The sequence below is a fragment of the Sorex araneus genome, chromosome 6 (genome assembly GCF_027595985.1).
Source record: "Sorex araneus isolate mSorAra2 chromosome 6, mSorAra2.pri, whole genome shotgun sequence".
In the NCBI taxonomy this organism is placed as follows: Eukaryota; Metazoa; Chordata; class Mammalia; order Eulipotyphla; family Soricidae; genus Sorex; species Sorex araneus.
The window spans coordinates 84,167,658-84,181,526 of NC_073307.1; the positions used below are offsets into that span (position 1 = coordinate 84,167,658).

The window sequence follows — 13,869 nt, forward strand, 5'->3', positions numbered from 1 at the left end:
GGGTTACAGGTGAGGGTATGGCTTTGTGCAGGTTTGAGTAGTGATGTATTGTCTAAGTTGACCAGTTCTACTGGAACCGCTGCAGCTGCATTTATGTTGCATCCAGTTGTTCTCAGTACAAATGAGCACTATCGTCCCACATCTGCAGGTCCCAGGGCCTCACTATGTCTTTAAGTGACCTATGTTGTATGTCTTCTAACTCGGGCCTGGTATCAACTGTCTCTCCAAGGATCCCTGGTTCCTCTTGAGGTGAAAAGGGTATTGAAAGACCAGTCTTGACACGTGTGGGGATCTTCCTGATCATTTGGCTGCAAGAAAGACTTGCAAAGCTCCACCAGAATTCCTTATATCTTCAGAAGAATTGGTTTTGCTCATCAGAGGAGCACTGTGTTCTCTGGAGTTGGCTTTGGATTTTCACCTTCTGCTCTTCTTTGTAACTATAAATTACTGTTGGATCACTGTCCCATTGTCAGACTGATGGCTACTCCTTGATAGCGGACAGTGCATCTGTGGATCAGTGAGATGGGCTGGAGGCGTCATTCACCAAAGGGGAGTTCTTAATGACTTGTGCTTCAAATGGCAATTAGCTATCATTTTATTTCTCAAGCAATGAATACACTCATCCTGCAGTCTGTGAATACAGTCCTCCTTCTTGATTATTATCATTTCTCTTGCTACAAAATTCTGGAGACGGAAACACTGGGATGTGTGGCTCACTGGTTTATCGGTCAGTAGCATTTGAGAGCCACTGCTTGAACATCAGAGAGGAGCAACTGAAGATGCGTAATACCTAACTAAGTACAAAACGGGGTGGAGAAAAGGAAGAGCTGGAGCCAGGCCCGCATGTGATCTCCCTCGAGGCCAGTAGCACAATTCTCAGAAAGCTCACCTGATGCTTAGCAGAGGCAAGTTCAAGGTGGCCTTTTCATGCTCTGAGAGGTAGCTGAGCTGGTCTGACTTTTAGTCTCTTCTCTCTGCAGTACTTGGACAGATGGATTAATTCCAAAATAAATTGTGAGCGGGAACGAGCCATGTGGATCACTTCACAACTTTTAAGTTATGTGGCAGAGAAACAGAATTTCAATGTGAGTGGGAGTCAGTCCTGGGTCTGAACCAGGAGCCCCCATGGGTCATCCCTCCCTTTGTCTCATGTCACCACATCTTTCCTTCCCCTCTCACTCACCTCCTTTCCCTGTCCTGCTAAGTCAATTCTTGTTTGACCTTTGTGCACTTCATGTCTCGGTTCTTTCTTTTGGCATCCTTGCCTGGCCTCTGATTTATTAATTCTACTCCATTCCACTAGCTTTCGTTCAATCCCATGTGTCTTAACTGGTGGTTACTGAGCAGTCACTTTGATATTCATAGCGATCCATAGATGACCAAGATGACCCCACTTCAGGGATCTTGCAGACCTTGGAGGAGACAGTCTTCCATAGAATAAACTCCGGTAGAAAGTGATCATGATGACCCAAACAAATGAGGCAGAAACAAAAGATGTGGGGCTGGAGCGGTAGTACAGGGGGTAGGGCATTTGTCTTGAATGCGGCTGACCAGGGTTTGATTCCCAGCATCCCATATGGTCCCCCGAGCAGCACCAGGAAGTAATTCCTGAGTGCAAATCCTGGAGTAACCCCTGTGAATTGCTGGGTGTGACCAAAAAATCCATAAAAAAAAGAAAGAAAGAAACGATGAAAGCAGAATTGCAGAATTGGTTCTAAGGGAGGGACTATGACAGCATCCTCAGCTCTGAGTAGGATTTGAGCTACACCTGAAGGATCAGTGGCTGTCAGGAAGCCAGAGACTAGTGTTAGAGAAACCAAAGGCTATGACCACGTATGTCCTTTCGAAGTCACGACTTACCCATCTATGTTCATTTGTTTAACCAAGGCCTTGTGTCACTTCCGATGTCTCTGGCATGTGCTTCCCTCCTTTTTTGTGATCACTCAGTTTAAGAGAGTGGCTGGGACAGCTTGTGACTTCCAGTTCTCCTCTGCAGACTGAAATAAGTTTCGCCAAATTGGAAAGCCTGGTCAAGCTGCTGGCCCTGCGCTGCCACGATGAAGTGGATAACATCTGCGTCCTGTCCTCTCAGGCTGCCTACCACCTCTACCGCATTCTTCTGCACCAAAAGCGTATGGAGCCCTTCTCTTCCCACTCCCCTCGGGATCCCTCTCAGGACCGCCCCATATGGTGTCCATCCCCCTTACACACACACACACACACACACACACAGGCACAGGCAGATGCACATGCACACATACACTCTTTCCCTGGACTGTGAGTGGTGAAGAGGGCATCTTGGCACTTCACGTTCTTTAAGGCACTCGCTCCCCAAGTATCTACAGATACCTTCTTGGGAAAGAAAAGCTCTCAGACAGTTGTCTAGAATTAATTTCTCCCCCTCTGCTGAGCCCCATCTCCTCCCTGGTGCAGTCTCTTTTCACATCAGGCAGCAGGAAAGTGGGTAGACACAAGATGTTGCCTTTCTTTCTCTTAATGTCCACTGGCTCCTTCCAGTCCCATGGGACATACCTCTCCCAAAGCTGACTTAAATCATTAGGTGATTTGGAGAGGCAAGGGTCTGGGACAGCTGGGAACAGGATACTTAAAACCCTCCAAGAGGTGAGTAACTGAAAGGTGGGATCGGGGCTTCTTTGTTTCAGAGATGAGAACAATGAAAATAGGCTTGGGTCAGGAGAAGAGAAGTGGTGAGATCTATAGCGCTGATTCATTTTATAAGGACTCATCGTCTAATATTGGCAGAAATAGCACATACAACATTGCGAAGGTAAGGGGGACTGAACAGGAACCAGAGCGGGGAGATGAGGACTCTGTTGACAGCCAGTCTTAGACTCGTCTTTTGAATTGGTTGTAGGATGCAGACTAGGGGTCAATACTCCCCCCCATTGTATTCCTTAGACTGAATAGGTTGAGGACATCATCCTGGCCTAAGCTGCCACAAGCTTCCCCTTGAGTTTCATGATCCTACTTCTCATTCATTCCCCATTTGCCCCAAAACTACTGCTTCATGCTCATGATGATTTGGGAACAAAGCATACTCCCAACTCAGACCTCAAGCAGACGTCACTGAGGACCTTAACTCCAGCACTATCTCCACACTGCCTGTGACTTCTGCAACCTGTGACCTCTGAACTCACATTTTCTCTGTGGTCAATATTTTCTCCTTCCCACTCCCATGGTTCTGTCCCCATAGGTAGTGTTCTCTAGGCACCTCCTATAGGCCTAAGACAAATGTCCATCATGCTCCCAGACCATCTCCTTCCTCTTTCTGGAAGGAGAACTAGGAACCAGCGCCCAGATTAGCTCAGGTAGGGGGAGCCAGAAGTACCAGCCTATTTCTCCCCTGTTTCAGGCATTTGCTGAGTTCTTCAGCGAGACTCAGCTCACCAACTTAGTGCTGGACGCTCTGAAGTCTGTGATGGAGAGCGAGGCCACGGTGTCTCTCACTGTAACCCAGCTGATGAGTGCCATCATGAAGGAGAGGGGCGGAGACATGCTGCAGGTAGTGGGCTTCCCTGTCCAGAACTCAGACCTGTAAGCCTGGGGCCTGCTGTGCTCTTCTGACTCGGTCACAAACCAGTTCACGGATGTGGCTGTTTCTGACCGTGGGTAGGCTGATTCTACTCATTCACTTGTGAATGGAGGCCTGGGCGAGGCTTTCTCTGCAGTCCACTGAGCTCACATTTGTGCTCCTGACTCATCACTCCACTACCTTCCCTCTGGGGGCTGGTCCCTCAGTTCAGAAGTGCAAATACCTTGAAGCCGTGGCTACCATAACATCTCTGTGAATTTAACAGGATTTTCTGGATTGCCAAGGGCTGAGGCCTCTGTGAGGTTGAAGACTCAAATGAAAAACCAGTGAGCCCATGGACTCTGATCTGGTGCTACACTGTCTTTTGGCCTGACATATAAAGGTGGAGAGGTTCTGCATAAGAATTCACATCACCCTCTTCATTGAAAAATGTGGAAATGGATGTTGGGCAACGCTCAATGCCACTGTCCCCATGATATGTGGTCAGGGTTTTCCAGTCCCTCCTCTCAGAATTCCTTAGTGTCCAAGGCCCTTTAATCATTTATGAACATTCTCTGGTCAGGGAATCAGAGAGAGGGAATGCCCGCAAGGTTCAGTTTGAGTAAAACAGGCTTCTGAGAGGTACCTTGAGTCAAGCCCCCTGGTCCTGCCATATCTTCTGCCAATTGAACCAAAGCTTTTGGAATGCTCTCGGTGTCAGCTGAGAGGAGATTCCCTGACATGGCTTGGAAAATTGCCCTTCCTTCCCAAAGGGTCTCCTGAGTCACTCGGGTCTCCTCCTTGGGTTCCAGGTTGTGGCTGGCATATATTCCAGCCAACCTTGGCACCAACCTCTGCAGTTCCTTTTGTGGCCTCTGCTCTCCTCCTCGGGGCACCCCAGAACTCAGTCTGTGAGACGAGAGCCCCTTGTGTCTCAGGAGTCCTTTGAGCAGCAGGAAGAGGAAGCAGTGAGGTAGGTGACAGGCTCTTCTCTCCTTCCCCACAGACTGAGGAAGTGGCGAGAGGCATCCTGAGTCATCTCGATTCCACGCTGGAGCCCCGCATCAGGGAGGAGCTGCTGCAGGCCATGTGCTGGCTGGCAGGCCACAGCACCTCCACCGTTGTGGCCCTGCTGCTCAGCCAGCCTCTGCCCTGGGACAGGTAGCCCTCTCCTGGCCAGGAGCACATTCTCTATGCCCGGGACTCTGCCCGCCTCAGCCCCTTCCCAGCATCGCTTTCCTGTAGGAGCATTTTGTCTTCCCTGCCAGTCCCTTGGCATTTTGTTCTTCTCCAGTCAAGTCCTCTCTGGCCTCACTCCCTCTAGTCTGCAAGAGGCCTGGGAGCTGGCTAGTGCTAGGAGCCTGGTGACCAGGGCCCATGACAGCTCTGTCCTTGGTCCTGCAGAACCCAGTTTGGCATATGGAAGGCGTTTGGCACTGACCGGGAAACCGCAGCTCGCGTCCTCCAGATGTTGGCGAGCATCTTGGCCAAGAGAGACCCCAACACCGATAGCAGGGAGATGGACTTGCAGCACATGGCGGTCAGCACCGGGACGGAGGGGACACCTACCTTGCCCGACTGTGAAGCAGAGCTGAGGGTGGGAGGGACTAAAGGACTGGAGCAGCTGTGAGGGAGACACAAAGTTGAGGGCTGACCCTGTGCACTCAAGGAGCACTTTAATCCCTTTATGTGTGTGGGGCCAGAACTGCATCGAGATGAAGGGCAGGTTCAGTCCCTGTCTCTGGACAGCAAAGTTGTCTCCCTATTCACGCCTCACACTCCTGACTCCCAGCGAACTTCTAATTCAGGACAGGCGCTCATTCTACCAGAGCCTAGACTGGGGCCTGGGGAGTAAGCAGAATTGGGTTGCCTGGTGAAGACAAAGCTTCCCCCAGTTGCCTCTGTGGAAACACACTGTTGGTTTCCTTTTCATTCTGAGTATCAGGGGAGCCCAGAGAAAGCAGACTGCGTGTATGTGCTGCCTCAGCGGTCTAGGGTGAACTGTGGGTGTTTGGTCCTGGATGCTTCTGACAGTCGTGGTTTGGAATGGGGTCCTGTGGGCAAAGAGAGAGGTCGGGGTGGGGAATCTGTGCAGGATCACAGGACCAATTGGCACTGCCACGCACACCCACTCAATTCTTCTCCCACCCTCCCCCGGTGTCTTCACCCAGGTCTCCTGCGCATTACTGGCTATCTTAGCAGACTCAGTCTGCCAGGAGGCTGTTCAGAGACTCTATCCCCAACTGCTGCTGGGTCTGCTCTGTGGTATATACTGGACAGCCGGAAAGAATTCTCCCGAGCAGAGGGTGGTGTGTAGCAAAATGGAAGACAGCAAGTCCTTCGATCCCTTGAGGTATGCCTAAAACGAACATCAGGGGAATGAAGTTAGTCCTCATGCTGGCCCCCTAGGGATGCTGACCAGTTGGACATCTGAGAATAGAGTTAAACAGGGGAGTGGAAAATGCAGCCTCAGGCAGTGGAAAGGCATCATATATTTGCAAGTTCCTCATTTTTGTGTTCTTTCTTGTCCTCTTCTGCCAGTTGATTTCATGGTTCCTATTGGTATTAATATTTAGGGGCACATAAAGATATTCATTAGATTGGGGTTCCCAAAATGAGATGCTCCATCAGAGCCAGATGTAGGCATCCAAAAACAAAAGATGTAGTTTTATATTTGAAAATTTCATATCAAATAGATATATCTACTCCTGATCAAAGGATGAAATGTAGGTTTCATTCATATTTGAGTTTTTCTTTTGCTGCATTATACAAAAATCACTGTATACCTGATGTCATGGTCACTATTCTAATAACACAAATATTGAGAAGAACTTTGGTGGGGAGAGAAATAGCACTTTGCCAATGATACAAATGGCTACATCTTTGGGTGATTCTATATCCAGAAGTGATAAGTAAACATTGAAATAGCATGTTTCTAATAAAATACCACACTGAACCTAATGGGGAAATGTAGACAATAGAATGTTAAATATGTGACCTGTGATTTTATTCATTCACCTACAAACACTACTTTACAGACCTACCGGATATAGATAACAGGGTTTTGGGAGGGGCTCTCAGGCCCTACTCCCAACCCCAGCAGCTGGTCCCATGTTTTAATGCAAGGATGAGGATTTAGTGCTGCTCAGGTCCTCCAGGGACGGTGCTTACTTGGGCAAACCTGGCAGTGCTGGAAGGGCTGTAGTGCCATACCCAGTGGTGCTTAGGGGCCCTCAATGACTGATTTCAGTGATGCTTGGGGGATCATTGGTGCTGGGATAGAACCCAGGTTGGCACATTTGAAACATATGCTCTTACTGCTGTACTATTGTCTGACCCTGTGCTGGAAAGTTATTTCAATGAGTGTGAGTTGGGACCACAGATGGTCCCACAGATGGATTCGTGCTCAAGAATCATTTCTGGTTGGGGACTGGAGTGATAGCACAGCGGGTAGGGCATTTGCCTTGCACACGGCCAACCCAGATTTGATTCCCAGCTTCCCATATGGTCCCCTGAGCACCTGAGTGTAAATTACCTGAGGTAATTCCTGAGTGCAGAGCCAGGAGTGACCCCTGTGCATCATCAGGTGTGACCCAAAATGCCAAAAAAAAAAAAAAGAATCATTCCTGGTGGTTCTGTCGGGAACATTTGCAAAGCTTTGGATCAAACTGGGATATACCATGTGCCAAACACTGTATTCCGTATACTCTCTCTGGCCACTACCAAAACATTTTATCAAAACTTTGATGTGTTCAAGAGTGTACGAACGTTTGACAATAAAAAGTTCGTGGGTGCTAAGGAAGATAAGGATTATTTATTTTTAAGTACTTACATATTTTAGAGACTGCAACATTGGCGTAAGTCTTAGTATAGAGTGAAAAGTATCCAAACATGGTTCTGTGCCAGTTACAGCTTTTTCTTACTCATTACTCTATTGAGAGAAAACACACTCTCTTGGGGAATAAAGATAATATGTTCTAGGGCTGGAGTGACAGCACAGCGGGTAGGGCGTTTGCCTTGCACGCAGCCGACCCAGGTTTGAATCCCAGCATCCCATATGGTCCCCTGAGAACCGCCAGGGGTGGTTCCTGAGTGCACAACCAGGAGTAATCCCTGTGCATCGCCAGGTGTGACCCAAAAAGCAAAAAAAAAAAAAAAGATAATATGTTCTATATCAGCATGATTTATTGTCACGAAAATTTCCTGAACAGTAATTGCACGGTGCACAGAACTGATGAAATAGGTCAAGGCATTGAAGACATTCTATGAGCAGTGAAAAACGTTTCAATCAAGTTGAATGTGTCTATCAGCTTTGCTAGGAAACAAAGCTTTCTCTTGAGTACATGCATGATTCTTGAAAGAACAAAAATTGCCAACATTTAATTATTTGCTGATACTTGGAAAATTGATGCCAAAGAAAATCCGGTATATCATGCATTGAAAGAGATTTGTTTAAAGAAAAATAAGGCCTCCTTCCAAAGAGCTTGTCAGTTCCTACTGATGGCACTCCAGGGAGCACAGAAAACTACAGAGGATTCCCTGCAGCTGGATTTGTTGATGATGTATTTGTGCTTGGTGCCATACAAGTGTGTGTTCAAAGTCTGCTCCAACTCACTGTTGGAGAGGTAGCTCCTGGCCATGCTGAAAAAGCAGAAGGCAACTACTAAGAGCTCATCACTGTGACTAAAGCCTGCTAAAATACTAAAACATTGATCAACCTGCAGCAGCGCACTCTGGTCATCCTTTTATCGAGATGACTAACCTTATTCATTATTTTCAATTGAATTGTCCTTCATTGCCTGGATGAACATTAGACATGTAGTGACTGTGCTGTGGGAAACAGGTCGAAATATTACAGGAAAAACATGCAAGGTTATCATGTAGCATGTCTTCTTCCTGGCTGGTTTCAAGAAGGAAGATTCCTTGGGTGATACTAGGCAAGTTTTTAAAAAAGAGGGTGGTAGGGTGAATAAATTTGGAAACCTTCGCATTAGATGTTGAACGACATGATACACTGTTCTAGATCCTTCTCGCTTTGTCATTGTGTGGTACCTGAACGAATGATCACCCTGTTTAGTGGGGGCATGTCAGTCCCTGCCATCTTACATAAGTCACTACCAAAACTGTCATCTGTGGAGTGGGGTTTGGGCTCTGAAATATGTGCTTTGATTCCTTTACTTGTCCTCTCTGTGTGTGCATGAAGGATTCACTTCATGGGCCTCATATCTGCCCTGGGAGCCACCTCCACCAGGGAGCCCTCTTCTAGCTGCAGATCTATAAAGCAGAGCTGTCAGGGCCTAGGCATGGATGGGTGGGCACCACTGGACTTTGGACTCATGGGTTTGTGCCTGTCAGGCAAGTTCTTTAAGTCTCTAGTGGTCACCTGTCCATTATCCCCTTTTTCAAAAATGATCAAGTCCTACTTTGCTATCTGGAAATAAGGTAGTAGCAGATCTAGCCTCATTTGGCGGGAGTGGAGCTGCAGATGATCCTAAGTCTTTCTTTGTACGCTGGAGAGCAGAATTTGAAAATAAGGGCACCAGAATATTCATGTGGTCTCTTACCCAACTCTGGGGTTGCAGGAGGATCAGGAGTAAAAGGCTGTTTGGTTGGGCAGTTGGGTGGGGGGTGGGGGTGGCTGTTCCAGAGCTGTGGAGTTCTGTAAGTAGGAAAGTAGAATCCAGCTGCCAGCTCTGTTCCGGCTTTCCAGCTCAGGAATGGCACGAGGGTCTCACTAACGTGAGATCTGTCCTTCTGTCCCTCTCTGCAGTTGTGCCCTCCAAGCCCTAAGGGCTCTGACAGTGGCTGCGAATTATACTACAGTGGTGACATATGCAGATGAGGAGCACTGCTGGGAAATCCTCAGTTCCCCAGAGTCCTTTCACCTAGGGGTCATGACACTAAGCAGGTAGGCCTCCTTCCCAGTCCTCATTTCTCAACTCTAGCCCTCTACCCCCAGGTCCTAGCCTTCAACCCTCCCCTCTCTTTGCCATCTCTTCCCTCTCTGGTTATCGCTTTCCTGCTGTCTATCTTGTTCCATACTCACTGAGGAGGCCTGACCCCTCCCACCCCACCCTACCTTCACCCACACCCACCTCTACCCCACAGCAACTCTTAAATCTCTGTGTTCCACGTCAGGGCCATCGTGAGCAACTGCCCACAACAAGTAATCAGTGAAATTCTGGATTTAGTCATGAACATGTTGGAGAGCCAAGATCCTGGTCAGAAGCTCCTGGCACGAAGTGTCTATGCAGAGGTAAAAGCTGCTTGGGAGGGTTCCGCAGCTCTTCCAGTTGTTTCCCATAGCTGAAAAACACTAAAAACAAACTCAAACCTTCAATAAGTGGTCCCCAAAGAGGGCAGACTGCAGCTGAGATCCCTGAAGTAGAGGCACTTTCCTACCTTGCACCTCAGGCACCTGCCTTTCACGTGGCAGCAGAGGCCTAGAGAGAGAGTACAGGGCAAGGTGTGTGCCTTGCATGTAAATCGACCCTCGTGTGATCCCCGGCACCATATGATTTACTGAGCATCATCAGGTGCAACCATGGATGCCCCCTTAACCCCACAGTCTGTGGCCCTGAAGGTCCCTGAGCACCATCAATGCGGCCCATTTCATGTCTGGCACGGCAGGCCCTGAGTGGCATTGCATCCTTGCCAGGTGGATGGGCACGAGCACAGTTGGCTGAAGGTCACTGGCAGGGGCACCTGGGTGTCTTGTGCAGCCAGAGGGGGCGGTGTTTCACTGTCCACTACAGTTTCAAGGGTCCCTACTCTTGGAGAGGGGATCAGCAACTCTTAGTATGGGGCCTGGGGAGGGCTGAGGGGTGCGCAGTGCACATGACCTTCCCTCTAATCTTACCTACATTTCTGTTATACACATAGCTCCTTTGCCACAGAGCAGTGGCAGAGGCTCTGGGGCAAGAATCTTTAAATACTTTCATGAAATACATCATTGAGCCTAATGTCATACTGAAGGAGATCGGCGTAATAGGTTTAAGAAATCTCGCCCTACACCCCAAAACAGTAAGTATGAGTGTGGTGCAATGGAGTATGTGTTCTCCCTGGACAATTTAGTCAATCTCCTAGGGATCCCTTGCTAATCCAATTGATTGCCCGACCCCTCATCCTCATGCAGTAAGCATCCCGTCTCTAGAACTAGAGAACTCCCTATCCAGCAAGGTCTTCCAAAGCCCCTGAGCACCAGCCTTCCCCTACTCACATCCCCTGGCCTTTTGACTTATGTCCCACCTGTTTTCTCAAAGCCCTACTCCCCACTTTGCAAGCTCCCCAGCTCTTGAGTGATCTCTGCCTGTTTTCAAATAGGCAGAGACTCTGTCCACCATGACTCATGTCTTGAAAGAGGTACTGAGAAGTACACCCCGACTGAAAATTCATTCAATGAAGATATATAGAAACATTGTTATCACTACCAAAAGAGAATACAAGGATGTCTTCCATTCCATCTCAAAGGACCTGCGTCTGCTTCTTAATGATGTATGGGGCTAAATTCTTGGGATCAGTTGGGAACAGTTGGGGTGGGCTGAAGGGATCTCAAGACTCTGGGCCAGGGTCTTGGACTGAGTTGGAAAGGTTGCAGATAGTGAGGGATGGGAAAATGAGGACTCGCTTCTGGAAATGGTGGGTAGCAAGGTCTGCAGTGCACCCCCTCTGACACAGATGCAGCACATACCACAAATTCCCCACTCACGACAGAAAGACTGACCAGCAGACTTGAACACAGTTTTGACTTCAGGGATCTTCTGTAGACTTGACTAAAGTGTGATGACACAGGAGACAGTCGCAACTCAACCCTCCTCCCAGACAACACCAGGGCCCTGCAATGCTAGGAGCTGTGTGGCAGGAACCCAGAGATTCAGATCTGAACTTTCCAAAGCAGTATACATGTTCACTGTGTCTGGCCCTCCTTCCGTAGCCTAGATTTTAGAGCTCCAAGGAACTTGCTTCAGGGCTACATGGCCACAGTAGTCCTGCCCAGGCCCCCCTACAACCAGGCATTGAACCCTGGATTTGAGTTACTTTGGAATAAGTCTCATCTCTGAGCTGGACCTTCCTAGATGGGAGAGTTAATGTCTGATTCCTCTATTACTCAACAAGTATACTCAAGAAAGTCAAAAGTTGGTATCCTCCAAGCAGAAATATGAGATGCTTTGAAGTTTTCTCTTTGTTTTTCATAATCATCCTTTGTACTGATCTTGTCTTCAGAAAATTGGGACTGGAGTGGTAGCACAGTGTGTAGGGCATTTGCCTTGCACACAGCCAACCCAGGTTCAATTCTCAGTATCTCATATGGTACCCCAAGCACAGCCAGGAGTAATTCCTGAGTGCAGAGCCAGGAGTAACCCCTGAACATCTCCGGGTGTGACCCAAAAAGAAAAAACAATTCATTTATTTTCTCTGGAGTGTACATTTTGGTATTGAGTATACCTAATTTTTATTATTTAGTTTACTTTTTAAAAATATCAAGGCACTGTGTCTTACACAGTCATGGATGAGTTTCAGGAACATAATGTTCCAGCATCAATCCCACCATCAGTGTCACCTGTCCTCCACAAATGTCCCCACGTTCCTTCCAAACTCCCAGCCTGCCTCTTGACAGGCATATTCTTAAGTTTGTTGTAGTAGTTTGGATTTCATGTTTACCGTGTTCTTGCCTCTTCAGTATATATTTGTGTGTCTATACATATACCACACAACCACCTCTACGCCACCAATGTACTTGGGGTCCTGACCCTATCCTTGTTATCTCCTTCCTGTCTCTTTTTACTGCCCCCATAAGTTTCTTCCCCTTGTTTTCCCCGTATTTCATTTTATTTTTAGAAAGTTGTTCACAATAGTTCATTACAGATAATATTCAAACACCAATCCCACCACAGTGCACCTTCCTACCATTAGAAGAGGAAAGTGTGTGAAGATTGTTGTACTTCATCCTGGAGCTGTTTAATCCTTTAGTATAAGAGATTGCAAACATATATGTTAAACCCAAACAAATGTGAGCTACTTTTGGTACATCAGTGGGTTAGTGTATAAGAGGCCAGAGCGTCCTGGGTCGCTCTGTTCCAGGAGCTTTATTTCATAGTGTCTGGACCTTGGCCGTTGATGAGAATATATGGAGCAAGAGGCATTGATATAACGGGGTTTGTCCTTGGGTATTTGATTCTAACCCAATGGTTAGAAAGTCTACCCTTATTCCAGTGCCATGATTTTTGATCACCATAGCTTTCTAGTGCATTTTCAGATTAGGTAATGAGATACCTCCCAATTTCTTATTTTTCAGTATGGCTTTGGTTATTTGGGGTGATTTATGGTTTCATAGTAACCTTCCTATTGATGATTCAGTGTCCTTGAGGATTGTCATCAGAACATGTATGGATTGGGATTACATAAAACCTACATAGAAATTTAGGTAGGATGGTCATTTTGACAATATTAATTCTTCAAATTCAAGCACAGGAAATATTTTTCTACTTTCTAAGGTCTTCTATTGCTTAAGTCTTCTCTAGTTTTTGTGGCATAAATATTTTTTGCGCCCTCAGGATATATTCCCAGAAGTGGTTTTGCTTGATTTCTAGTTTTTGAAGGAATGTCCATATTGTTTTCCAAAAGGCTGGACCAGTTGGCATTCCTACCAACAATGAAAGAGAGTCCCTTTCTCCCACATCAGCACCAGCACCGGTTGCTCTTGTTCTTTTTGATGTCTGCCAGACTCTGGTGTGAGATGATATCTCATTGTTGTTTTGATTTGCATCTCCCTGATGATTAGCAATGTAGAGCATTTTTTCATGCTCTTGGCCATTGGTATTTCTTATTTGAGAAAGCTTCTGTTCGTTTTTTCTTCCCATTTTTTGATGGGGTTGGAGGTTTTTCCCTTGTACATATACATATAGAAAACATAGTGTATGTATCCTGGATATTAACCCCTTATCTGGTGCATATTGGGTATTTTTTCCCATTCCAAAGATTTTCTCTGTATTTGTTTACTGTTTCTTTTGAGGTGCAGAAGCTTCTTAGTTTCATTATTCTATTAAAGAACGAGCTTCTGATTTCACTGGCTCTTGGCATTTCTTTCTTGATTTCTAGACATTGATCTCTGCCCTAATATATATTATTTTCTGCCTTGTATTCCCTTTGGAATTTGTTTATTTCTTTCCTTTTTTCTTTTTCTTTCTTTCTTTCTTTCTTTCTTTCTTTCTTTCTTTCTTTCTTTCTTGCTTGCTTGCTTGCTTGCTTGCTTGCTTGCTTGCTTGCTTGCTTTCTTCCTTGTTTGCTTCCTTTTTGGGTCAGACCCAGTGATATTCAGCTGGCTCTGCACTCAGGAA

The 13,869-nt window shown here is 46.9% G+C and overlaps 1 protein-coding gene across 1 annotated transcript in view; it reads left to right on the plus strand.

The window, feature by feature from the left end:
* Positions 1-13,869, plus strand: part of LOC129405894 (maestro heat-like repeat-containing protein family member 1) — a 61,996-nt gene that overhangs the window by 36,332 nt on the left and 11,795 nt on the right. Inside the window, exons 21-28 of the mRNA XM_055143588.1 lie at positions 1,997-2,132; positions 3,297-3,523; positions 4,539-4,693; positions 4,937-5,072; positions 5,704-5,885; positions 9,303-9,440; positions 9,671-9,788; positions 10,415-10,555. Coding sequence (XP_054999563.1) covers positions 1,997-2,132; positions 3,297-3,523; positions 4,539-4,693; positions 4,937-5,072; positions 5,704-5,885; positions 9,303-9,440; positions 9,671-9,788; positions 10,415-10,555 — 1,233 coding nt within the window. The remainder of the gene's footprint in view (positions 1-1,996; positions 2,133-3,296; positions 3,524-4,538; positions 4,694-4,936; positions 5,073-5,703; positions 5,886-9,302; positions 9,441-9,670; positions 9,789-10,414; positions 10,556-13,869) is intronic.